The sequence below is a fragment of the Rhinoraja longicauda genome, chromosome 6 (genome assembly GCF_053455715.1).
Source record: "Rhinoraja longicauda isolate Sanriku21f chromosome 6, sRhiLon1.1, whole genome shotgun sequence".
Lineage (NCBI taxonomy): Eukaryota > Metazoa > Chordata > Chondrichthyes > Rajiformes > Arhynchobatidae > Rhinoraja > Rhinoraja longicauda.
In genome coordinates this window covers 78,088,002-78,114,486 of record NC_135958.1, presented here as the reverse complement: position 1 = coordinate 78,114,486, position 26,485 = coordinate 78,088,002, and the positions used below count along the sequence as shown (strand labels likewise).

General features: G+C 48.4%; 1 protein-coding gene across 1 annotated transcript in view; it reads left to right on the top strand.

Moving 5' to 3' along the window:
* p4hb (prolyl 4-hydroxylase, beta polypeptide) overlaps positions 1-26,034 on the top strand; it is a 35,530-nt gene extending 9,496 nt beyond the window's left edge. Inside the window, exons 3-11 of the mRNA XM_078401405.1 lie at positions 6,374-6,507; positions 7,677-7,814; positions 14,403-14,507; positions 14,605-14,730; positions 15,590-15,790; positions 17,334-17,454; positions 19,451-19,632; positions 21,430-21,519; positions 25,216-26,034. Coding sequence (XP_078257531.1) covers positions 6,374-6,507; positions 7,677-7,814; positions 14,403-14,507; positions 14,605-14,730; positions 15,590-15,790; positions 17,334-17,454; positions 19,451-19,632; positions 21,430-21,519; positions 25,216-25,320 — 1,202 coding nt within the window. The 3' untranslated portion in view covers positions 25,321-26,034. The remainder of the gene's footprint in view (positions 1-6,373; positions 6,508-7,676; positions 7,815-14,402; positions 14,508-14,604; positions 14,731-15,589; positions 15,791-17,333; positions 17,455-19,450; positions 19,633-21,429; positions 21,520-25,215) is intronic.
* Positions 26,035-26,485: the final 451 nt, after the last annotated feature.

Below are 26,485 nucleotides of genomic sequence, written 5' to 3'. Positions count from 1 at the left end.
CCCCACACATTAACACTATCCTCTACCCTCTAGGGACAATGTTTTACATTTACCAATGCCAATTAACCTACAAACCTGAGGTAGACACAAAATGATGGAGTTACTCAGCGGGTCAGGCAGCATCTCGGGGGAGAAGGAATGGGTGACGTTTCGGGTCGAGACCCTTCTTCAGACTCTGAAGGGTCTCGACCCGACACGTCATCCATTCCTTCTCTCCCGAGATGCTGCCTGACCCGCTGAGTTGCTCCAGCATTTTGTGTCTACCTTCGATTTAAACCAGCATCTGCAGTTTTTTTCCCTACATAACCTACAAACCTGCACGTCTTTGGAGTGTGGGAGGAAACCGAAGATCTCGGAGAAAACCCACGTGGAGAACGTGCAAACTCCGTACAGACAGCACCCGTAGTCAGAATCGAACCCAGGTCTCCGGCGCTGCATTCGCTGTAAGGCAGCAACTCTACCGCTGCGCCACCGTGCCGCGCAGTAGAAAATGCCTAAGCCTTTGGTAGAAAATTGCACGATGTATGTATTTAAATACATGACAGAGGAGCTTATTTGACACACTCGGAGCAGTCCTGCTTTCCTGTTCTTGCTCTGTTTCGCTCCCTTGGTTTGTAGCCTGTCCAGTGCTCATCGTGACATTTTTTAAAATGGTAACATTTCTTCTTCCATTGCACTTTCAGCTTCTGGTTTGAAAAAAAATAAATCTATAGAAAGCATCGTTTCCATAACTTTCCTGGTTCCAATGATTGCTATCTCTAGATTAATCTTCTGCTGGGGCAATTGGGCCCTAGACACCCTCTCTCTAGGTATCTTGTGACCATATGCTCCCTTGGAACCTCCTCCCAGACTCCATGTGCAGCCCCAATCTAGTGTCTGATTGAAAGATAGAGCATGGAAACAGGCCCTTCAGCCAATAGACAATAGGTGCAGGAGGAGGCCATTCAGCCCTTTGAGCCAGCACCGCCATTCAATGTGATCATGGCTGATCATTCTCAATCAGTACCCCATTCCTGCCTTCTCCTCATACCCCCTGACTCCACTATCCTTAAGAGCTCTATCTAGCTCTCTCTTGGATGCATTCAGAGAATTGGCCTCCACTGCCTTCTGAGGCAGAGAATTCCACAGATTAACAACTCTCTGACTGAAAAAGTTTTTCCTCATCTCAGTTCTAAATGGCCTACCCCTTATTCTTAAACTGTGGCCTCTTGTTCTGGACTCCCCCAACATTGGGAACATGTTTCCTGCCTCTAATGTGTCCAACCCCTTAATAATCTTATACGTTTCGATAGGATCTGCTCTCATCCTTCTAAATTCCAGTGTATACAAGCCTAGTCACTCCAGTCTTTCAAGAGCACAAGCCCACCTTGTCCATAATGACTGCCAGACGGGATTGCACAAAATGGCTACCTCCTTGGGCAGCAAGCACGTGTGGACCTTCACCTACATCTTGCCCTTCAAGTTCAGACTTGGAGATATACGGCTGTTTGTTCATTGTCCTTGGTAAATAGACATTATCAAGCACCTCGGACGAAATGAGCTGCCCTCATCCACTCTTTACAACTACCTTCAACAGTCACCTACTTGACTCGTGTTGAATGTTGTTTTTTGATCTATTTTCAAAAATTTGTTGGCTGATCAGCTGATTATTGGTAGGTAATTGCATTTACTTTTCAGTTCTGCAAACTATTGCGGATAGGGAATGTTTTGGCCTTCATTCGACCCCTGTGTGGTTTAAAGTCTTACTGATAAATTATGTACCAAAATTATCACACTACCCCCAAAATGCATTTGCCTTGGGATGCATCCAGTGCTCATTTTGCCATCACTGGGAGTCACATTTAGTGTCCATGTATACGTTCTGCAGATAGCAGGAGTGAGGTTAAACACAAAAAGCTGGAGTAACTCAGCGGGTCGGTCAGCGTCTCTGGAGAAAAGGAATAGATAACGTTTTGGGTTGGGCCCCTTCTTCAGACTGAGTCGGGGGAAAGGGAAACAAGAGATATTGATGGTGACGTAGAGAGAGAGAGAGAGATAGAACAAATCAATCAAAGACATGCATAAAAGTAACAATGGTGAAGGAAACAAGCCATTGTTAGCCGAGGTGAAAACGAGTATATAGAATGAGACTCAACAAGATGACTTTGAAGCTGATACGACTTGGGTGGGGGAGGGCTGGAGAGGGGGGGGGGGTGCAAGGATTGCTTGAAGTTACAGCAGTTATATTCATACCACTGGGTTATAAGCTGCCCAAGAGAAATATGAAATGCTGTTCTTCCAATTTGCATTTGGTTCATCTCTAACAATGACAATGGAGGAGGCCTCAGACAGAAAGGTCTGTGTGGGAATGGGAAGGGGATTTAAAGTGATTATCAACCAGGGGATCAGGTGGACTACGTGTAGATGTTCAGGGAAACGATTGCCTAGTCTACGTTTGGTCTTGCCGCTGTAAGTTGTTTATGCTCTGAGACGTTGCACCCAGTGTTATTCATTGCGGGTTTCAACATCTCCACGTCAAGATCATCCATCGCCTTGCCTAATTTTGCAGTTTGGACAGATGTTATGTGCTTCCTTGTGATAAAGCCCACCATTTCCCTTTGCTTTTGCATCACACTAGTGTACGTGTACTTTTTCTAACGCTCCAATGTTATCGGTTTCCTCAATCTGATAGCTTGGTCACGTTTTAGAGAAACAGCGCGGGAACAGGTCTTTTCGGCGCACCGTGTCTGCGCTGACCAGCGATCCCCGCACACTAAGGACAAGTACACACACTAGGGACAATTTTTACATTGGTCAAGCCAATCTATGTACATACCAGTACATCTTTGGAGTGTGGGAAGATCTTGGAGAAAACCCACGGGGAGAACGTACAAACTCCGTACAGACAGACCCGCTGTCGGGATAGAACATGGATCTTTGGCGCCATGAGGCAGCAACTCTACCGGTGCACCACCCACGCCGCCAAGTTGATTAATTTTGAATTTGGACTTCATGAGGCATTTAGACAATAGACAATAGGTGCAGGAGGAGGCCATTCGGCCCTTCGAGCCAGCACCGCCATTCAATGTGATCATGGCTGATCATTCTCAATCAGTACCCCGTTCCTGCCTTCTCCCCATACCCCCTGACTCCGCTATCCTTAAGAGCTCTATCTAGCTCTCTCTTGAATGCATTCAGAGAATTGGCCTCCACTGCCTTCTGAGGCAGAGAATTCCACAGATTCACAACTCTGACTGAAAAAGTTTTTCCTCATCTCAGTTCTAAATGGCCTACCCCTTATTCTTAAACTGTGGCCCCTTGTTCTGGACTCCCCCAACATTGGGAACATGTTTCCTGCCTCTAACGTGTCCAACCCCTTAATAATCTTATACGTTTCGATAAGATCTCCTCTCATCCTTCTAAATTCCAGTGTATACAAGCCCAGTCGCTCCAGTCTTTCAACATGTGATAGTCCCGCCATTCCGGGAATTAACCTAGTAAACCTACGCTGCACGCCCTCAATAGCAAGAATATCCTTCCTCAAATTTGGAGACCAAAACTGCACACAGTACTGTAGGTGCGGTCTCACTAGGGCCCTGTACAACTGCAGAAGGACATCTTTGCTCCTATACTCAACTCCTCTTGTTATGAAGGCCAACATTCCATTGGCTTTCTTCATTACCTGCTGTACCTGCATGCTTCCTTTCAGTGACTGATGCACTAGGACACCCAGATCTCGTTGTACGTCCCCTGTTCCGAACTTAACACCATTCAGATAATACTATGCCTTCCTATTCTTGCCACCAAAGTGGATAACCTCACATGACACTAAGTTGTATTTCAGTGCAATGTAAAAACAGTTTTGAGATTTGTTTGATTTGTCCCGGGTGGGAAATGACACTTATCCTTGTGGGTTTCCTGTGGTTTGCATTGTGTCTGAAACTGAAATTAACCCTTTGTATAGAAAATAAATACCAAAACTTTCTTCATCACAAGTTGAGTTTTTGGGTGTGGGATGCGTGTGAAGTTAAACCCACAGTCGCCTGGCAGTAGAGCTGATTCCTTACTGAGCCAGAGACCTGTTTTCGATCCTGACTACTGGTGCTGTCACAGGGAGAACATAGAAACTGTATAGACAGCACCCATAGTCAGGGTCAAAAACAGGTCTCTGGCGCTGTAAGGCGGCAGCTCTACCGCTGGGCCACTATTTTTTCAATAGCAAGGTTGGATTTACCTTGTGCTTCTTTACAAATGCATACCCCTGGAATTGAATGTGAGGTGCCTGTAACTCATTTGATAAATCTGGTCCTGTGATCTCTTAAGAGCTCAGCTAACGTGTTCCGCATGTTCTAGGCTTGTAGGTTAATTGGTTTTGGTGAAATTGTAAATTGCCCCATGTCGGTAGGATGGTGCAAGTGTACAGGGATCATGGACTCTGGGCTGAATGGCCTTTTCCATCCTGTCTCTCTGAAACCCGTCTAAATACCAGCATGTAAATCAACCTCTGGTATTAACGGGACAAGTGTGTTATTTCAAAAACTCATAACTCAAACCTGCATAGAAAACGAGGTGCCTGTACTTGGCCTCTGTGATCCATCTTGCAACTTCTGTGCTTTTACCGAGGTGTGCACTAGATTGTCGTTGTTCTACCACACTATTTAAAGTTTCGGCTTCTTGGCAAGGTGGTTCCTGAATTCCACAACACCCCCCAAAGCGCAAGCTGTCTCATTCTCAAACCTGCAATTATAGATAAGGCGTGCTATTTTTAAACCTGTCTTTAAACCACATATTTTTATTTTGCTTTGGGCTTAACCAGCTAACTCTAGGGTAAGGGGCCACAAGAGCAGAACTGCAACTTCATTGGCCGAACTGCAGTGCAATGATTTCATGTAATGGTCATTGAGAACAGTTTGCTGATTGTAGAGATGTATCACGGTGGCGCAGTGGTAGAGTTGCTGCCTTACAGCGCTTGCAGCGCCGGAGACCCGGGTTCCATCCCGACCACAGGTGGTGTCTGTACGGAGTTTGTACGTTCTCTCCGTGACGGCGTGGGTTTTCTCTCAGATCTTCGGTTTCCTCCCACACTCCAAGGACGTGCAGATTTGTGGTTAATCAATCGTTCTTCCCAGGTGATTCAGGCTGCTGTTTCTGCTCCTCGCGAGTCTTCCTTTAGCTGCCCTGGCAGCTTATTCAAGTTGCTAAACTCCATTTTGAACTCCAATTAAGCTCCAAAGCAGCAGGAAAGCCAGACCAAAAGATGATTCGTTGTGTTGGGGAAAAAAACTGCAGATGCTGGTCTAAATCGAAGGTGGACACAAAATGCTGGAGTAACTCAGTGGGTCAGGCAGCATCTCTGGAGGGAAGGAATAGGTTTCGGTTCGAGACCCATCTTCAGATAATTTGTTGTGTTCTGGATGCTGCCATGGATCTTGTCATCTGTTCGCCCTGTATCAGTGGTTAGTGCTAGTGCAGCTTTCTGTGTGGTACACAGTGCTGGAGAACCTCAGTGGGTCAGGCAGCATCTCTGGACAACATGGACAGGTGACCAAAGAAGGATCTTGACCTGAAGTGTTGCTTATCCTGTTCCTCCAGCACTTTGTTCTACACAAGGTTTTAGCACCTACAGTTCCTTGTGTCTGCATAGTGCTGCCAATTTCCACGGTTGGAGGTAGTAATAATGAGATTAGCAATTCCCGTGAAGGACACAATGAGTCATTTGCTTGCTGCGGCAACGGCACACATTTGCTTTACCAGCAAGAATTCAGAACAAAACAGTTAAGGGCAGTCATATTCATCTTGCTCTTGTCTGCCGCCTATTAAAATCATGGCTCAGTTCCTCAGCTCCATTTTTCTGCACTATCTGCTTCCTTTGATTCTCTTCATATCAGTAAAACTAATTAGTTTAGAGATGCAGCATGGAAGGGCCTCGACCCGAAACGTCACCTCTCCAGAGATGCTGCCTGACCAGCTGAGTCACTCCAGCACTCTGTGAAACGTCACCTCTCCAGAGATGCTGACTGACCAGCTGAGTTACTCCAGCATTTTGTGTCTACCTTCGATTTAAACCAGCATCTAGTTTTTTTCCCTACGGAAACAGGCCCAGGCCCACCAAGTCCATGCCGGCCTTTGATTTGTTCACACCAGTTCTACACACGAACAAATAACAGCTAAATGAACCTTCAAACCCGCACATCTGGGACGTGGGAGGAAACTGGAGCATCTGGCCGTGACCCGGGTGGTCATGGGGAGAGCGTGCTAACTCCATGCGGACATCCGAGGTGCGGTCTATGGCACTGTCTGTGAGGCAGCTGCTCTACCAGGTGCGCCACTGTGCTGGCCCCAACCTATGGATCAGTTTTAAATGAACCACCATCTCTGTACTCTTGACTTTCAGCTGGAAGACAGCATGAAGATATTGTGAATTGGCTGAAGAAGCGGACAGGCCCTGCAGCAGACACCATCACCGAGGCAGATGCTGCTGAGAAGCTGGTGGACTCCTCTGAAGTGGCTGTCATGGGGTTTTTCAAGGTACTGATTCTAGCTTCAAGATTTGTGAAACATGGAGAAGCTAACGCAGCCCGGCCGCAGTGAGGCCCCTGTGGATGGCTTGGTTGTAATTATGTACAGTCTTTCTGTTGACTGGCCAGCACGCTACAAAACCTTTTCACTGTACCTCGGCACAAGTGACAGTAAACTAGGCAAAACGTGTATTAGAATTGCTGTTAAATATATTGAACTGGCTGTGGGCCTGCACGTACTTGCACCCACTTCTCATAAACCATTTTGTGCAGCAAGGCCTGGTTTTGGTGTTCACTGGCGTCAGTGCACTAGTGTGTTAGCGTGACATTTCTTGCCCATTCCTGAAGACTGAGCAATTATCCTCTGTTCTCTGGCCTTTCCTTGTCCTCGCTTCCATTACTGGTGTGAGTGGAGTTACGTTGATGTGTGGTGGTTGGTGTAGACACGGGCTGAATGACCTGTATTTGTGCTGAATAACAGTCTTCCCTTGGCTTGATGAGTAAGGGCGTCAAAGGTTATAGGGAGAAGACAGGAGAAAGGGGTTGAGAGGGAAAATAGATCGGGCATGATCAAATGGCAGAGCAGACTCGATGGGGCCCAATAGCCTAATGCTGCTCTAATATATTTTGGTCTTATGGCTTTAGCTTGTCTGGGTGGGGGTCCAAGTGGGAAATGGACTTGCTGGTGCTATCTGTAAGAGTTTCTCCTGGTGCTTGAACTCTTGATTACCTGAGTGAAGTGTCAACTTTAGTTCCAGTCTGGGAGGTCTTTGGGTGAAGTGAAATAGTCTTTATTTCATGTATTTTTCAGGGACTGGTCCCGACTACCATACAAACTAATTCAAACAAGATGGAAAATAACTTGTAGCCTTGTGAGATGTTTAAAGTAAAGGTAGACCTGGCATTTGTGCTTGTAATTCACTTTAGTCCCTGAGGTTGTGTGAGCACTTGTAACTGTGTGAAGGTGCACATCTCTCTTGCCCAGATGCTGTCGGCAGCAGTTGAGATACTTGGGTTAGGAAGTTGATTTTCTTCAAGACAACTGAAGCTAAACCTGGTTTACTGTGGACTGGATTACCGCTGCAGCAGCATGTGGGGCAGCAGCCTCGGCTCCACTCGCAGGGGTTGTGCGAGTGTTGAGTGTGGTGCAGTTGTCTGATGAAACCTTCTGTGTTGCAGGATCTGGAAGGGAATGATGCTAAAACGTTCCTGCAGGCTGCGGAGGCCATCGACGAGGTGCCGTTTGGAATCACTTCTGATGCTGACATCTTTGCCAAGTATGACATGCAGCAGGATGGAGTTGTCCTTTTCAAGAAGGTAAAAGGCGCTGATCGCGTTAGATTGGGCTGTAGCTTAACTTTAGAGGCACTTTGCATCAAAACTGCGTTCTGCGGGCAATTTTGGATCTTGAATCTGGAACGGAATGCTATTGCATTCATGATGGCCCTTAGTTGGTGGAAAGCTTTGCGTACTTTGGCCAATGCACAGCTGTGTAAAGTTTCATAATTCGTGTTTACCAAAGCATTCAGCTATAATTGAATGTCACACGCGGTATACGAAAAAATGGGAATTAATTTGCTAAAATGTGGGCATGCCCATCAGCCCAAACCTCTAAGGCAGACACAAAATGCTGGAGTAACTCAGCAGGTCAAGCAGCATCTCGGGAGAGAAGGAATGGGTCACGTTTTGGGTCGAGACCCTCCTTCAGACTGAAGAAGGGTCTCGACCCGAATCGTGGCCCATTCCTTCTCTCCCGAGATGCTGCCTGACCCGCTGAGTTACTCCAGCATTTTGTGTCTACCTTCGATTTAGACCAGCATCTGCAGTTTTTTTTTTCCTAGCCCAAACTTCTAAACTGCTGCACTAAGTTAAGCATTCCCGTCTGCTGTCATGTCCACAATTCTGCAACGATCGCTGTGAATCCTGGCAGCTGAGGCACGTTTGGAATTTGTATCAATTGAAAAAATTCTCCAAGAATGTGAGGCGAGGATTGGACTAGAGTCAAACGTTTCCCAAATACCCTGGGAATCCAGGGCACTCATTTTCAGAATTGAAATGTCACGAATCTGGAGCTGAAGTGTGTATCGGGAATGATTAAATTGATTCGCAGAAAAAGGGGCTGTGTGACCTCTTTAACTAAACCTAGAATGAAGTTTCCTTGCTTTTCCGAGTATTCGCACTAATTCTGATGTGGGTCTGTGACTTCAGTGATGGTGTCAGGGGTGGCAAAATAAATCATCCGATCTGGGTAGGCACAAAATGCTGGGGTAACTCAGCGGGACAGGCAGCACCTCGGGAGAGAAGGAATGGGTGACGTTTAAGGTCGAGACCCTTCTTCAGACTAATGTCAGGGGAGGGGGCGGGACAAAGTCCCTCCCCTGACATCAGTCTGAAGAAGGGTCTCGACCCGGAATGTCACCCATTCCATCTCGCCCGAGATGCTGCCTGGCCCGCTGAGTTACTCCAGCATTTTGTGTCTACCTTCGACTTAAACCAGCATCTGCAGTTTTTTTCCTAATCCAATCTGGGTGTTGACTTTCCCTTTCCCCGCAACACTGGCCTGATTGGCTGTTTTAGTCCTAAATCGGTATCATATATTTCAGTCCTGGAAATGAGTTAACCTGTTTGGAATGTGGCTTAAAAGCCCGATAATGGCCTGTAGCAGTGCTGTCCTTCCCTCCCTGCAGCAGTTATCCAATGTAATGCGCAGCTGTTAACAGTGGGTTGCACTGGGCTGAGGTCTGTAACCAGCAGGTGGTGATATGTGAATAGCAGAGGCACAGTTCTGCGCCGCCTGCTGTAGTGTGGGACTTGTTGCAGTGCGAGTGTGCAAAGTTTTGACTGCAGGCACCTCCACCCTCCGCTGCCTGGATTGTTCCCTGCCTGGTTGGAAACGAGTCTTCAGAAATTTGTCTCACTAATTCGTGCAGTCTTTCTCCCTTGGTCGTGGCTTTTGAACCGTCGACCTTGCCGCCTGTCCCTGAAGTTGTAACTAGGGTCGCCAACTGTCCCGTATTAGCCGGGACATCCCGTAATTTGGGCTAAATTGGTTTGCTCCGTAAGGGACCACCCTTGTCCCATATTAGGCCCGGGAGGCGGTTGCTACGCAACCTCCGTTCGGCGGACACACTCCGTTAGCTTACACTGTCGACAGTGTCGGGTAATGGAGTGCGTTCGCCTAACGGAGGTTGCATAGCAACCCACCTCCCGGCCCGGGCGGCTGCCATTGGTGGAGCTGGAGCACGTTGCCGCTGGCTGGGTGAGGTCACGTGGGGCACGGGGCGGTGACGTCACCTTGTCCCATATTTGAGAGCGAGATAGTTGGCAACCCCTAGTTGTAACAGTGATGACTCTTTCAAACGCTGTACATCTTGCAGACCTTGCTCAGACAGTGGATCATTTTTGATAACAGTGTGATCCTAGTGTCTGGAATTGACTCCAGAAGAAGTGTAGCATGTGGCTCGCAGCGGCCTATTTGCCCCTCTGCTGCATAACATTGCCACTCTTTACGACCTCTTATCAAATGCAAGGAGCAGCTTGTGAGAACCTCTGCAGATACTGGGTAGCCTGGGGCTAATTCTCTAGTGCAGCTTCACTCCTGTGCTCGAGTACTATTTGGCTTACGCAGTGACCCTGCGTTACTGCAGCTGCTAAGCAAGTGCCTGGATCCCTGGGTTCAATTCTGCCCATGGATGCTCTCTTTGTGGAGTTTGTACATCTTCTCTAACTGGGAGTACCGCCACAGTACTCTGGTTTCTTTATACTTTAGAGATACAGCGCGGTAACAGGCCCTTCAGCCCACCAAGCCCGCACCAACCAGCGATCACCATCCTTCACACTAGGGACGATTCACAATTATACTGAAGCCAATTCACCTACAAACCTGCACGTCTTTGGAGTGTGGGAGGAAACCGGAGCCCCCAAGTGCTCGGTCACAAGGAGAACGTACTAACTCCCTACAGACAGCACCCGTAGACGAGATCGAACCTGGGTCTCTGGCGTGGTAAGGCAGCAACTCTACTTCTGCTCCACTCTGCTGCCTTTCCCACATAACCATTTATGTTATGTGTTCTGGCTGGTGTGGCTAATTAGCTGAGCATTCGTGTTTGCTGAGGTTGCTGCTTGCTAATTGCAGCTTGCCATGGGGCAATTAGTAGCGAGCTATTTACTCGCACAGTGTGTCTGTTGGCAGCAGTACAACAGATGCCGCATGACAAGTGGACCCCGTTCCCTTGCCTGACCTCTCTCTGTTCCTTACCCAGCTGTACACTGGCCCGCAAAGTTTCAGCGATATTTTCAACACTGCAATTGCATCATCACAGTTTAATGTTTCCCAGTAAGGTCTGAGTGAGGCAGTGAAGTCAGTACCCGCTTCCAGAACTTTAATTTGGTTTGACCCACTTGCTGATTTTATCCCTTGGTGCACAGATTTAGAAGTGTGGACAACAGACTGCCTTGAACCACAGGGCGGTCTGGTGTAATTAATTGCACAGCCACAGTAGAAAGGAAACCAGACCTTTTTTTACTCCTGCAGCCAATCATGCTTGAGATGTCCTGACACTGTTAACCACTGTTCTCACTCAAACTTGTTAAATTAGAATTTTCTTGTATGATTGGGACCTGCATTCACTTCAGTTGCAAGATTAAGGCGATTGTTGGAATGAATATTTTTCTCCCTCAATCCCATTCTCCTGCCTTCTCCACATGTCCCCTGACACCGTTAACAATAGACAATCGGTACAGGAGTAGGCCATTCGGCCCTTTGAGCCAGCACCGGCATTCACTGATCATGGCTGACCATCCACAATCAGTACCCCTTTCCTGCTTTCTCCCCATATCCCTTGACTCTGCTATATTTAAGAGCTCTGTCTAACTCTCTCTTGAAAGCATCCGGAGAATTGGCATCCACTGCCTTCTGAGGCAGAGATTTCCGCAGATTCACAACTTTCTGAGTGTGGCAGAATGTGGCATAATGTGAAAGTTGCTCTGAAGCGAGCAGTATCTACTAAAGCCGCTACAGTAACATCCCTTAACCCGCACTGAAGATTACAGATGTGTGTGTAAATCCAGCGCTCTGAATTCCTGTGGTGTTTTGCCCTCGATCCACGCCTGGGAATGTGGCTGGAGTTCTTTAAACGTGCTAATTGCTGAACGCGCGAAGAGCCGATATCATCAACGTTTATTTTGGGAGCTTCAATGAATCGTGTGCCATCTTGATCGCTGGTGCTAAATCTGGTGGTGACTGTAATGTCATGCCTCCTTATGGATTTGCACCTTCAAAGCAGCTTGCAGTGCTACAAGGATGTGTTGATCTGCTTAATATCCCTTCCAAACTGGGTAACCGGAGCCCACTCGAGTACTATAGATAGCACACGGTTTGTTTTTAATGAACGTGCTGCTTGGGGTGCTACTTAGAGGTGGTGGGTGATTTATGTGGGGTGCGGAAGTCTTTTCCCCTTCATACTGGTGCTACACAAGCATGGGAAAGTCTATAAATCATATTGTGGAGCATTGTTCAAAGGCTTTTCACGGTACCTCTGTACTCGTGGTAGTAAACTGCACCAGCAGATTCTGCAGCGATCCCTTCGGTGGAATCTAGGCTGCACAGGGTTGAGCTGCTAGCTGCTAGGAGGAGTTTGCACATTCTCCCAGTGACCGCATGGGTTTTCTCCGGGTGCTCCGGTTTCCTCCCACATCCCAAAGACGTGCAGGTTTGTAGGAATTAGCTTCTGTAATATGCCCCTAATGTGTGGGATTCAAAGGTGGGATAACATAGAACTAATATGCAGGTGGTCAATGTGCTGAAGGGCCTGTTTCTGCATTGCATCACTAAACTAGTAGTTGGTCTGACTTTACACTAATTGTAGTCATTGTCAAGTAATGTTCTGCAGACTTGCATCTGGTTCAGGGTTGAGGAAGTCCTTGGTCTTCGAGGCGCAGTGCCGTGGGTTGCTTGAAAGGTGCAAGGTCTAATCTGCAGTGTGCTGAAGCGAGCGGTGCTTCCCCACCCACCCACACAACTTGTCACCACATCCACCCAACCTGAAGTGAAATTGGAAAGCTGCCTAAAGTGATCCCCAGGGAAGTACGGTGCCTTGTAATTGTCAACAGCTGCAGGTTGTATTGTAATGAAGGCAATTAATAGACTCCAACCTTAACATAGCTGTGTCCTCGTGTGCTCTCGTTAATATAATCCCGTCCACATCTACCTCTGCCTTCACCTCCTTACGTTGAGGTTCTCCAGAATTCACTAGAATTTATTCATGAGCAACTCGTGTGCGGTCACGGTGGCGCAGCGGTAGAGTTGCAGCGAATGCAGCGCCGGAGACCCGGGTTCGATCTATGGGGGCCGTCTGTACGGAGTTTGTACGTTCTCCCCTTGACCTGCGTGGGTTTTCTCCAAGATCTTTGGTTTCCTCCCACGCTCCAAAGACGTACAGGTTTGTAGGTTAATTGGCTTGGTAAATATAAAAATTGTCCCTAATGGGTGTAGGACAGTGTGTGGGGATCACTGGTTGGCGTGGACCCAGTGGGCCGAAGGGCCTTTTTCTGTGCTGTATCTCTAAACTAAAGGGCCTGTCACACTTGGGTGATTTTTTTTGGCGACTGTCAAAGTCGTAGCAGATCGCCAAACTTTTCTTTTGATCGGCAGATGATGGGAGTTGATCGGCAGATGATGGGGGTTGGTCGGCAGATGATGGGGGTTGGTCGGCAGATGATGGGGGTTGATCAGCAGATGGCTGGACAAAGGCCAAAGATGAAAAGACAGAAGGTGGGAGGCAAAAGGATTGAAGAGTTACGGGTTGATCATAATTTCCTTTAAGAGGCCACTGAAGAGGTTGGAGGGGGGTCGGTGTCTGATTACTGCTGTCATGTGTCGTGGTGTTTTTGGATCGTGGCAGCCGTGTACAGTGATCAGGGACCGGACTAGAATTTGTATCCTAGTTACTTGTGACTTAGTCCTGATGGTGCAATAGGTTATGGGTGGAATTAAAACGAATGTGTAATGGGTGGGGGGTGGGGGGCTGGATGGTGTACAAACTGCAGTACAGATGTTCCCTGGCCTATGATGGTTCCACTTCTGATATTTTGACTTTATGATGGCCCAAATTTCATACGTTCATTAGAAACTGTACTTTGAATTTGGGGCTTTCCTTGGACATGGAGACCTCCGACATCTCCCCGTTATCCCCTCACCCGGCCACAGGATCAACATTTATCTGCCGCCGCGTCACTCACACGGCCTCCTGGGCTCGTGCGCCGGCGAGGAGGCCTCTGGGACCATTAAATGCATTTTGGACCTACGACATTTTCGGTTTACGATGGGTTCGTCCGAACGTAACCCCATCTTAAGTTGATCAAAGAATAAGTGAAATTTGGTTTTCGGGGCAGTGGTAGTTTGGGCCAATTGAACTGAACCACCAGGAGGAGGGATGGTGATTTGTTTCCCTGGTGTCCATGTCGGTTTGTGTTGGTGTTTGAAGGGAGTGAGATAAAGTCTCTAATCATTCCGTTATTCCCTTATCCTGCTAATGGCATGATTGTCATCATGTATAGTCTTTCCACTGGCTGCTTAGCGCGCAACTGTACCTCTGTACATGTGATAATAAACTAAACTGAGTCAGTATGGCGTAGTATCTGTCCCATCAATTTTAAACATTCCTCTGACAGTAGGATTGAGATCCGAAGCATTGAATTTTTCATCCTCTTTTCCCATTACTTTACTTTAAATCCATTGTTGGTCCCTGAACGCCCTGCGGTTTGGATCCTCCCCATGTCCTGTCTGAGTGCTCTCCGATCTCCTCTACTAATCTTGTAGCTGAAGCCCCCCCCTGTCCTTAAGTGAACATGACCGTCGACTCTTCTGTGGGATTTGCATTGTAACTTTTTTTGCTTCTCTTCCAGTTCGATGAGGGTCGTAACATCTATGATGGAGAGTTTACTAAAGACAAGCTGGTGGAATTTATCAAGAACAACCAGCTGCCTCTGGTTATTGAGTTCACTGAGCAGGTGGGCGAACACACATGAGGTATTCCTGATGCACTCTTGTGCCTCTGGCCACATTGCAACAATGGCAGCAACTTTCTGCTTTGTCCTTCTCTTGCAGACCGCTCCGAAGATCTTTGGTGGTGAGATCAAGACCCACATGCTCCTGTTCGTCCCCAAGGACTCGCCCACCTTTGAGGAAAAGTTGAACAACTTCAAGTCTGCGGCAGAGAGCTTCAGGGGGAATGTAAGTGAGCGCTTTGCTAAAATCTCAGACTGCTGGCAAGATTTATCAGTGACTTCAAATGTCATCCTCAATGGAGATTTTCAACACTTGGCTGCATATTTTGTATGTAATCCAGCCGGACTAATTTAGACTAGATATATAGCGTGGAAGCAGGCCTTTTAGCCCACCTAGTCCGTGCCGGCCAGCGATCCCCTTTCACTAGCACTATCCTACACACGAGGGAGAATTTACAATTTTTTACTGAACCCTATTAACCTGTAGGCCTTGAGTGTGGGAGGAAACCAGTGTCCCCGGAGAAAACCTCACGCGGTCACATGGAGAACGGACACTCTCCGTACAGGCAGCGCCCGTGGTCAGGATCGAACATGGGCCCACGGAACTATAAGGCAGCAACTCTACCGCTGCGCCACTGCTGCCCAATTTGCTGTAGTCGAGAGCTTGTCAGGGAGCCTGTCTGAAGAAGGGTCTCGGCCCGAAACGTCACCCATTCCTTCTCTCCCCAGATGCTGCCTGACCCGCTGAGTTACTCCAGCATTTTGTGTCTACCTTAGATTTAAACCAGTGTCTGCAGTTTTCTTTCCTCCCTTGTCCACAGTTCACTTCTGAATCTAGTTTGAGCTGCTTAACTGGTCACTTAAATTTAATTATTATTAAAAATGCAGGTGACACTTTCAATACCTTGCAACTGGTGGCAGACTAGTTTCCCTCCAGGAGAAATAAAGTTGTGTTATGTTGTTCTGAGCCCGGTGGTATTGTCTGATCTGAGTCTCGGAGCACAATTATAGTCTTGAATTTAAAGAAAAGCAGATTTCTCCTTCCTCACGGACTTTATTTTTTCCTCCTTTATCGGTCCCGACAGGTTCTGTTCATCTACATTGACAGTGAGGTTGCAGACAACCAGAGAGTCCTGGAGTTCTTTGGTTTGAAGAAGGAGGAGTGCCCAGCGATTCGCCTCATCACCCTGGAGGAGGAGATGACCAAGTACAAGCCTGAGGTGGAGGACATCACTGTGGAGAATGTCAAAGGCTTCTGCAACCAGTTCCTGGAAGGAAAGCTGAAGGTGAGGCGTTTACTCAGTTGCTCTCACTGTGGCCTGAGGGTGCAAAACATCTCCCACATCAGGAGAAAATGACGGTACACAGGCGCTCCTCAACTTACGATGGGGTTCTGTTCTGAGAAATCCATCACAAACCGAAAAAAATCGTAGATCGGAATGCATGTAATACGTGTGATCACGTGGCCGGAAGCGAGCATCGGCTCGCTGCCATTTGCACCAGCGCAAAGTCAAAATATCGCAAGCCGATGCATCGTCAGGCAGGGAGCTCCTGTATATCTAATAGGAAAGTTGAGACTGTTTGTGCATTTAAAGGCTACCAGGCGAGTGCTTGAAGAGAATGCACGGGGTAGTGAGTGTGGGCAAGAACTGCTGAAGCTACAAACAAGAATGGTTTCTCCACATTGTTATCCCCCCCCCCCCCCCCTATTACAGGGGTGTGTGTTGTGGCAGCTCAGTGGTGCATCTGGTAAAGCCACTGCCTCACAGCGCCTGAGACCCAGGTCGATCCTGACCCATGGTGCTGTCTGTGTGGAGTTTGGACGTTCTCCCAGTGACCGTGTGGGCTTCCTCCCTCCCACGCCCCAAAGCCGTGCGGGTTTATATGTCAGTCGGCCCCCTGATGTATGAGGAGTGGATACAGAGTGCCACAGGAGGCTGTGGAGGCCAAGTCAGTGGATGTTTTTATGGCAGAGATGGTTAGATTTTTGATTGCGGGTGTCAGAGGTTATGGGGAGAAGGCAGGAGAATGGGGTGAGGAGGGAGAGATAGATCAGCCATGATTGAATGGTGGAGTAGACTTGATGGGCCGAATGGCCTAATTCTGCTCCTATCACTTATGACCTTATGACACAAAAGCACAAAACATGGAACTAGTGTACATTGGGATAGACACAAAAAGCTGACGTGACTCAGCAGGACAGGCAGCCTCTCTGGAGAGAAGGACTGGGTGAGGTTTCAGGTCGAGACCCTTCTGTAAATGGGTGATGGTCGGCATGGACTCGGCAGGCCAAATGGCCTGTTTCCATGCTGTATATCTTGAACTGTACGTCAATGGGGTGCTGTTTCATGACATGGGCGTTCACATCACAAACTAGGGCTAGACGTCAGTTTCTGGTGGTTAATAGACGATAGGTGCAGGAGGAGGCCATTCGGCCCTTCGAGCCAGCACCGCCATTCAATGTGATCATGGCTGATCATTCACAATCAGTTAAAGATCAGACGTCGCCACTCAAGATCAGCCATAGAAAATGCTGCTGATTGCATCAATTTTTGTGAATATATTTCAATCGACCCGAAACGTCACCCATTCCTTCTCTCCCGAGATGCTGCCTGACCCGCTGAGTTACTCCAGCATTTTGTGTTTGCCTTCGATTTAAACCAGAAGCTGCAGTTTTATTTTCCTGAATAGCTCTGTTGCGCAGTTGTGGACTAGATGTGAGAAATGTGTTTTAACCTTGAGATTTTGTAACTTCAATTGTACGTAAATCTGAATTTTGAGATGTATATATATCACTGTAATTAATGATGAAAATGCTCTGATATTTAGCCTCACCTCATGAGCCAAGACATTCCTGATGATTTGGAGAAAAGTCCTGTCAAAGCCCTTGTCGGCAAAAACTTTGAGGAAGTTGCCTTCGATGAAACGAAGGACGTTTTTATTGAATTCTGTAAGTCGTCTGGAATTTCAGATTTAATATCAATTTAATTCTCTAATCCTTGATCCTTACTCTGTTCAATGTGCCCTTGGTAGCCTCCTGCCCCCCAGATTTGCTGGTTAACTTTCCTGTCTGCCTTGTGGCCCTCTTCAAGTCGGCCTGTTTGGTGCAGGATTGCAAATGGCAAGGTCCAGTGGAGCTCCTGAGCTGCAGCCTGACGGACTTGTGTCGGGAGTATTTATTTGGAGTACAGGTGCTCCTCGACCTACGATGGGGGTTACGTTCCGATAAACCCATCGTAAATCAAAAGTATCGCATGTCGGCAATGCATTTACTACACCTAACCTACCGAACATCATAGCCACCTAACCTACCGAACATCATAGCCACCTAACCTACCGAACATCATAGCCTCCTAACCTGCCCAACTTTACAACCTCCTAACCTGCCCAACATCATAGCCACCTAACCTACCGAACATCATAGCCTCCTAACCCTGTCCCACTTCACAGCCTCCTAACCTGCCCAACATCACAGCCTCCTAACCTGTCCAACATCATAGCCTAGCCTAGCCTAATTTAAACGTGCACAGAACACTTACATCAGCCTACAGTTGGGCAAAATTCAATGAACGCTGGCAACACCGTACACTGTAGAGTAAGGGTTGTTTACACTCGTGATCGGCTGGCTGACAGGGAGCTGTGGCTCGCTGCCGTTGCCCGGCATCACGAGAGAGTATCGTACCGCATATCGCTAGCCCGGGAAAAGAACAACATTTAAAATCCAAAGTACAGTTTCTACTGCATGTGTATCGCTTTTGCACCACCGTAAAGTCGAAATATCGTAAAGTCAAAGCACCGTAAGCCGAGGAGCGTCTGTATTGCGTCCAGTTCTGGCGGCTCCCCATGTACAGGAAAGATGTGGGGGCTTTGGAGAGGGTGCAGAGATAGTTCCTCTGTCCCTCTCTTCCCCTCCCCCTTCCCAGTTCTCCCTCTATTTTTCTGTCTCCACCTATATCCTTCCTTTGCCCCGCCCCCCTGACATCAGTCTGAAGAAGGGTCTCGACCCGAAACGTCACCCATTCCTTCTCTCCTGAGATGCGGCCTGACCTGCTGAGTTACTCCAGCATTTTGTGAAATAAATACCTTTGGTTTACCAGAATGCTGCCTGGATTACAGGGTTTTGGTTACAGGGAGAGGATGAATGGACTTGGATTGTCTCCTCTGGAACGTTGGGAATTATGGGGAGACGATAGCAGAATATAAAGTTGGGAGGCACGTGTCGGGTAGACAGTCAGAACCTTTCCCCCATGGTGGAAATACTAGAGGGCATCGCGATAAACCTGTGGTGGAAGCCTCCAATAGTAGAGGGCATAGGTATAAGGTGAGAGGGGAAAGTTTAATGGAGATGTGCAATGAAAGTTTTTTAAAAGAGTAGGGATTTAGAACGCATTGCCTGGGGTGATGGAGGTGGAGAAGGTAGGGGCGTTAAAGAGGGTTTTAGATAGGCACATGGTAGTGGAGGGATATGGATCATGCACAGGCAGATGACATTAGTTTATCTCCAGTTCCTTCCTACACATTTGGTCAGCTCCACTGCAACATCTCCTCAAGGTATGACGACTTTGAAATTCCCCTCCCCTCTCCTACGAGAGAAGATGGGTCTCAACCCGGAACATAGAAACATAGAAAAGTAGGTGCAGGAGGAGGCCATTCGGCCCTTCGAGCCAGCGCCTCCATTCAATATGATCATGGCTGATCATCTAAAATCAGTACCCCATTCCTGCGTTTTCCCCATATCCCTTTATTACATCACCTTTTCTGTAGAGATGCTGCCTGACCCGCTGAGTTGCTCCGGCATTTTGTCTCCAGTTTAACATATTCGGCACAAACATTGTGTCCTGTCGTACTGTTCTACGTTCTAAAGTTGCATGAGCACAATTGTAATGAGGGTGCCACTTTAACGCGGGGTTGTGCACTGTGTAAAGTGTGTGCCCTTTGCCACACAGATGCCCCGTGGTGTGGTCACTGCAAGCAGCTGGCTCCCATCTGGGAGTCTCTGGGAGAGAAGTACAAGGATGATGAGAAGATAGTCATCGCCAAGATGGACTCCACGGCCAACGAGATCGAGTCGGTGAAAGTTCACAGCTTCCCAACGTTGAAGTATTTCCCCGCGGGCTCGGAGCGGAAGGTGAGCAGAGTGGGACCCTTGCCTTCGGCCTGGTGATTTGCCACCCGCTGACTCCTCCACACGAGCGGTGACTTTGGATTCCCGACAGTTTCTGCACAGATCTATTTAAATCGTCATTCCAGCTGGAAATAGCCTGGTTCAAAACTGGACGTGACTGGCTTTACTGGAATGAATGCTTTTTTTAGATTCACAAATTACTGAACTCTGCCCACCGATTCCGCTGCTGAATGTTTTTAAATAGTGACGGGAAATATAAATTGACATGGACATGCTGCAAACCCTGTGTCCCGCAAATGAGGCGTTGAGCGGCTGGTGGAGACGCTGCTTCACACCCCCCCCCCCCCCCCCCCCCCCCCCGCTGGCCTGGGTTTCATCCTAAACTCAGCTGGTGTCTATGTGGAGTTGCAACGTTCTCCCTGGGACCGCCCGCCTGGGTGCTCTGGTCTCTTCCAACGCCCCAAAGATGTGCAAGTTAATCGCCCCTCGTATGTGGGGAGTGGATGTGAAAGTGCGATCTGATAGGGTGATCGGTGGGCAGTGCGCATTGGATGGGCCGAAGGGCCGGTGTCCTTGCTGCCTTTGAATCAAGAGATAAAACCAGCAGATGAAAGGCAGAATAATTATGATATTTTGTACCGTGATCAGATCTATCTCGACGTTGGTGAAACTAAAGGGCATCATATGTTTAAACCTGCCCACTATTTATCCACATCATGGCTGATCCTCCACTGTAGTGCCATTTTCTGCAGTGTCTCCACGTCCCTTCATTTTATGGTGTCCTGGAATCCATTGATCTCTGCTGAATGCATTCGTGAACCAGTGTGGGCTTGGTCTATTAGGATGGAGAAATCAAAAGATTTGTCGCTTGGAGATACAGCGCGGAAGCGGGCACCTCAGCCCACCGAGTCCGCACCCACCAGCGATCCCCACACATTAGCACTATCCGACACACTAAGGACAATTTACATTTATACCAAACCGATTAACCTACAAAACTGGTAGACACAAAATGCTGGAACTCAGCGGGTCAGGCAGCTGAGTTACTCCAGCATTTTGTGTCCACCTTCGATTTAAACCAGCATCTGCAGTTCTTTCCTACACACTTTCCCCATGAGCTATGCCTTGGGTAAGGGAAACGAGTGTCTCCATTTTAGTTGTAGTCTCACCAAGTCCCTGTGTAGTTGCAGTAAGACCTCTTCCTGGCTCTAAAACCTCACCATCAAGGCTTTAGTACTATGTCTTCCCAATTGCTTGTTCCACCTTGGGCAGCGGTAGAGCTACTGCCTTACAGCGCAGAGACCCGGGTTCGACCCTGACTAGGGGTGCTGTCTGTACCGAGTTTGTACGTCCTGCCCTTGACCTGTGTGGATTTTCTCTCAGATCTCCGGTTTCCTCCCATGCTCCCAATGATGGAGGTTCATTGGCTTAGTGTAAGTGTAAAATTGTCCCTGGTGTGTGTAGGGTCATGATAATGTGCAGGGATTGCTGGTCAGGGAGGATTTGGTGGGCCGAAGGGCCTGTTTCCACACTGTATCTCTCAACTAATCCTGCATGTTGGCTTTCACTGACTTATCTACAAGGACATCTTGAGCATCAGGAGCCGTTTCTCATTCAACTTTGAAAAGCTCCACATTAGTCTCCCTGGGAATTACTTCAAATTTGAAGGGATGGTCAAATATGCAATCCAGTGTTTAGTAGTTTGAAGGAGTTTTCTTCTTTTATTTGTCTATCCAAGCATCATATGAAGTGTCTCGACAATTCACGTCCGTAAAGCTTGCTGTCTGATTTTGTTTCTAGGTTGTAGATTTCAACGGTGAGAGAACGCTCGAGTCGTTCATCAAGTTCTTGGAGAGCGGAGGGAACGAGGGCGGTGGTGCTGCTGAGGAGGTGAGTACAACGTGGGGTGTCATCGTGCTGTGCTGCTCGGTGGTCATGCCACTGGTTGTGGCAGTAGCACTGTTGGTGGAGATGCTGCCTCCGTGCCAGGGACCCAGGTTCCATCCCAACCACCTGCTTGTGCCAAATAAAACGGTGCACTCAACGTTGCGGCCCGGCGACGGAGCTGCTGCCTAGCAGCGCCAGAAACCCAGGCTTGATCCTGACCTTGGGTGCGGCATGTGTGTGTGTGTAGAGATTGCACATTCTCCCCGTGACTGCGTGGGTTTCCACTGTGGGTGCTCTGGTTTCATCCCACACCCCAAAGGTGTGTGTGTTTGTAAATTTGTCATTTGCCCCGGTATGTAAATCTGTAAACATCCTCCTAGGGAGTGGATGAGAAAGTTGGAGAACATAGAACCAGTGTAAGCGGTGGTTGGATGCCCTGTGTTAGGCTCAGGGCAAGGAGTGTCCCTGTGGGTTAGCCAGGGCTGAAACGTGAGGCTCCAGAGTGGAGATGTCTCGTATTACTGATAATCTTTGGGACGCATGGTTCAAGTAACTTGAAAGGCCGTGGTCATCTATTGTCCAGGTTGGATGTGCTGGCTACCCTCCCTCTTTGTTTTGGAGTTCTAGCTGATGCCCCAAAACCCCTGCTGATGCATTTGCAATGTGGTCACCTTGCTAGTGAAAATGAGAAGTTTATTAGCTCCACTGAGATTCTGGTAAGAGCATAAAAGATCTGATAATTTGGACCATCAACCCTGACATGTCCTACAAGCAAAAAAAAGACAGGTTCTGGAGTAACAGATGGGACACGTTGCTCAGTGTGGGCAAATTGGGCCGAAGGGCTTGTTTCCACGCTGTACGACTCCATAATTCTATAACTCTGCAGATAAGGCAGCATATCTGCGGAATATGGATAGGTTTATTCACAAAATGCTGGAGTAACTCAGCAGGTCAGGCAGCATCTCGGGATAGAAGGAATGGGTGACGTTTCGGGTCGAGACCCTTCTTCAGACTGATGTCGGGGGCGGGACAAAGGAAGGATATAGGTGGAGACAGGAAGATAGAGGGAGATCTGGGAAGGAGGAGGGGAAGGGAGGGACAGAGGAACTATCTAAAGTTGGAGAAGTCGATGTTCATACCACTGGGCTGCAAACTGCCCAGGCGAAATATGAGGTGCTGTTCCTCCAATTTCCAGTGGGCCTCACTATGGCACTGGAGGAGGCCCATGAAGAAAGGTCAGACTGGGAATGGGAGGGGGAGTTGAAGTGCTCGGCCACCGGGAGATCAGTTTGGTTAATGCGGACCGAACGCAGGTGTTCAGCGAAGCGATCGCCGAGCCTGCGCTTGGTTTCGCCGATGTAAATAAGTTGACATCTAGAGCAGCGGATGCAATAGATGAGGTTGGAGGAGGTGCAGGTGAACCTTTGTCTCACCTGGAAAGACTGTTTGGGTCCTTGGATGGAGTTGAGGGGGGAGGTAAAGGGACAGGTGTTGCATCTTGTGCGGTTGCAGGGGAAAGTGCCCGGGGTTGGGGTGGTTTGGGTAGGAAGGGACGAGTGGACCAGGGAGTTACGGAGGGAACGGTCTCTGCGGAACGCAGAGAGGGGAGGGGATGGGAAGATATGGCCAGTGGTGGGGTCCCGTTGTAGGTGACGGAAATGTTGGTGGATGATATGTTGGATCCGCTGGCTGGTGGGGTGGAAGGTGAGAACGAGGGGGATTCTGTCCTTAATGTGATATGAACATCGACTTCTCCAACTTTAGATAGTTCCTCTGTCCCTCCCTTCCCCTCCTCCTTCCCAGATCTCCCTCTATCTTCCTGTCTCCACCTATATCCTTCCTTTGTCCCACCCCCCTGACATCAGTCTGAAGAAGGGTCTCGACCCGAAACGTCACCCATTCCTTCTCTCCCGAGATGCTGCCTGACCTGCTGAGTTACTCCAGCATTTTGTGAATAAATCGATTTGTACCAGCATCTGCAGTTATTTTCTTATAGAACATGGATAGATAATGTTTTGGAAGGAAAAAACTGCAGATGCTGGTTAAAACCGAAGGTAGACACACAATGCTGGAGTAGCTCAGCGGGACATGCAGCTTCTGATGACCACGAAACGTCACCCATTCCTTCTCCCGAGATGCTGCCTGACCTGCTGAGTTACTCCAGCATTGTGTGTCTGCCTTGGGTAATGTTTTGAGTTGTATCCCTTCAATCTGAGGATGGGTCCTAGCCTAAAATGTCACTTGTCCATGTTCTCCAGAAGTGTTGAGTTACTCCAGCACTTTGTCTTTTTTTTGTTGTAAGCCAGCATCTGCAGCTCCATGTGCTCCATGCAGATTAATTGCTCTCTGGTAGCTGCTTGGTTTAAAATCCTGCTGCCATGTGAAAGCAATCCTTCTGTGCTGTGCATACACACTCGTAGTCATTGGTAACACTTGTATAAATAGTAGCCTTCCCTTAGACCTGGTCTCTGTATGTGAACCATGGGCCTATGCAGTTATTGTTCAGGCTGCACAGTGCTGTAATTGAGCTGTCTTTGGTGACCCAGGGTGATTGTCTTTAGTATTACTGGTAAGTAGGTAGGGGAGGTGTGATTTATAGTGTGTATTTTCAGTAAGCCTGGATGCTAAGATTGCTACATTGTCAGTTGGCATGGTCCTAATTTAGCAGGTGATGTCCACATGCCTTTCCCATTCCAGAAGGCAGTTGATATATAGCTTGTGTGGATGGGCGTGTGGCTTTCCTGGAAGTGTGTTATGGGGGGGGGGGGGGAGAGGAGGCTGTTGTGATGCTATATGCAGTTTTGTCATCAGATTTGGGTGGCGCAGTGGGTAGAGCTGCTGCCTTGCAGTGCCAGAGACCCAGGTTTGATCCTGACTGCGGGTGCTGCCTGTACATATCCTCTCACTTTTGCTTCTCCAACTCTGGTTAAAAGCACGGCACAGTGGCGCAGCGGGTAGAGCTGCTGCCTTGCAGTGCCAGAGACCCAGGTTTGATCCTGACTGCGGGTGTTGTCTGTACAGAGTTTGCACGTTCTCCCCGTGACCTGCGTGGGTTTTCACCAGGTACTCCCACACTCCTAAAAGGTTTGTAGGTTAGGCTTCAGTAATGGCGGCACGGTGGCGCAGCGGTAGAGTTGCTGCCTTACAGCGAATGCAGCGCCCGGAGACTCAGGTTCGATCCTGACTACGGGCGCCGTCTGTACGGAGTTTGTACATTCTCCCCGTGACCTGCGTGGGTTTTCTCCGAAATCTTCGTTTTCCTCCCACACTCCAAAGATGTACAGGTATGTAGGTTAATTGGCTGGGCAAATTTAAAAATTGTCCCTAGAATAGTCCCTAGTGTGTGTAGGATAGTGTTAGTGTGTGGGGATCGCCGGGCGGCGCGGACCCGGTGGGCCGAAGGGCCTGTTTCCGCACTGTATCTCTAAATCTAAACAAAAATCTAAATTGTAACTTGTCCCTGGTGTGTGTTGGGTACTGCTAGTGTACGGGGTGATCGCTGGACGGGGTGGTCGCTGGGCGGGGTGGTCGCTGGGCGGGGTGGTCGCTGGGCGGGGTGGTCGCTGGGCGGGGTGGGCGCTGGGCGGGGTGGTCGCTGGGCGGCGCGGTCTCAGCGGGTAGGCCGACGGCGCCTGTTTCCGCGCGGTGTGTCTCGTCTTAACGCCAGCGCGGTCTCACCACTGCCTCCTGTTTTGACAGGACATGGAGGACACAGACGAGGAGGGCGAGGAGGGCGAGGAGGGGGAAACGGACGGAGAGTCTGAAGAAGATGACGAGGCCGGTCATCGCAAAGACGAGTTATAAAGAATCACAACCAAAAACACTACAGCTTTTTGTACAATTCAAAATGCAGTAAAACGTGAAATATTTGACATGAAGTTTGAGTTGATAAAAACAAAAGCAGGGAATATCCAATTATCCTTGCACATCGTGCAGGTGTCATCAATTTGTTAATTTATTAGGGAGCATTATCCTTAATTGTTAAAGCCGCAGCCTGTAATCTACACTTGGGAGGTTTTTTTGTTTCCTGATACTGATTCATATAATGTACTTTTGTACAGATTTTTAACTTGTTTGTATTAACATTGTGTCTTTGCCTGGTGATGGACGGTTTTCGAGCACTTGCCTGAGTGCCTCACTGGAGTTGACGGAACAATAGGCCGCTCTATTTTTTGGGGGGGGGTGGGGAAGAGAGAGACTGGGGAGGGGCCCTTTGGAATTGTTGCAGTGTTGTTGCATTTTAAAAAAAAGAAGAGCTGTCTAGTTTTAAAACTCAGGGACTCTTCTGTATCAGTTGTTTAAAAAAAAAATCTGGACCCAAGATTAGCTTTTTTTTTTTTTTTTTTGTTATTCATGTGGGCAGGGAGGAAGGGATACACCACGTGCCAGCCAGCGTGTGGGGTGACGGCTTCATCAGTGACTTGTGCAATTCTTCACGCATTCCAACGTGCTTAAACTGAGGCAAAGACTTGGTGGCCAGGAATAAAATAAAAGGAAGATTAAACTGTTTTTTCCATTCTGAGACTTCTGTCTGCATTTTGTCACGCAGGTTTTTTTAAATTTTGTTCCCCGTGCTTCAGATCATGGGTCATGACCAGTCAAGCGAGGGTCCTCAGTCTGAAGAAGGATCTCGACCCGAAACATCACCCACAGATGCTGTCTGTCCCGCTGAGTTACTCCAGCATTTTGTGTCTATTTGACTGGTCATTTGTTCAATTTACCTTCTATACCTCTCATTTCCCTCTCTCACCTGACACTCTGTCTGAAGGGCATCGACTTGAAACATCGCCTAGCCTGTCCCTTTTCTCCAGAGATGCTGCCTGAGTTACTCCAGTTTTTTTGTGTCTGATCTCTGGTGTAAACCGGCACCTGCAGTTTCTTCCTCCGTGCTGATCAGTCTGGTCTGCTCCTGCTCAGGGGGCCACTTCGTGTTTTTGTCTCTCTCCAGCCAAATCGTTTGGATGGAGCC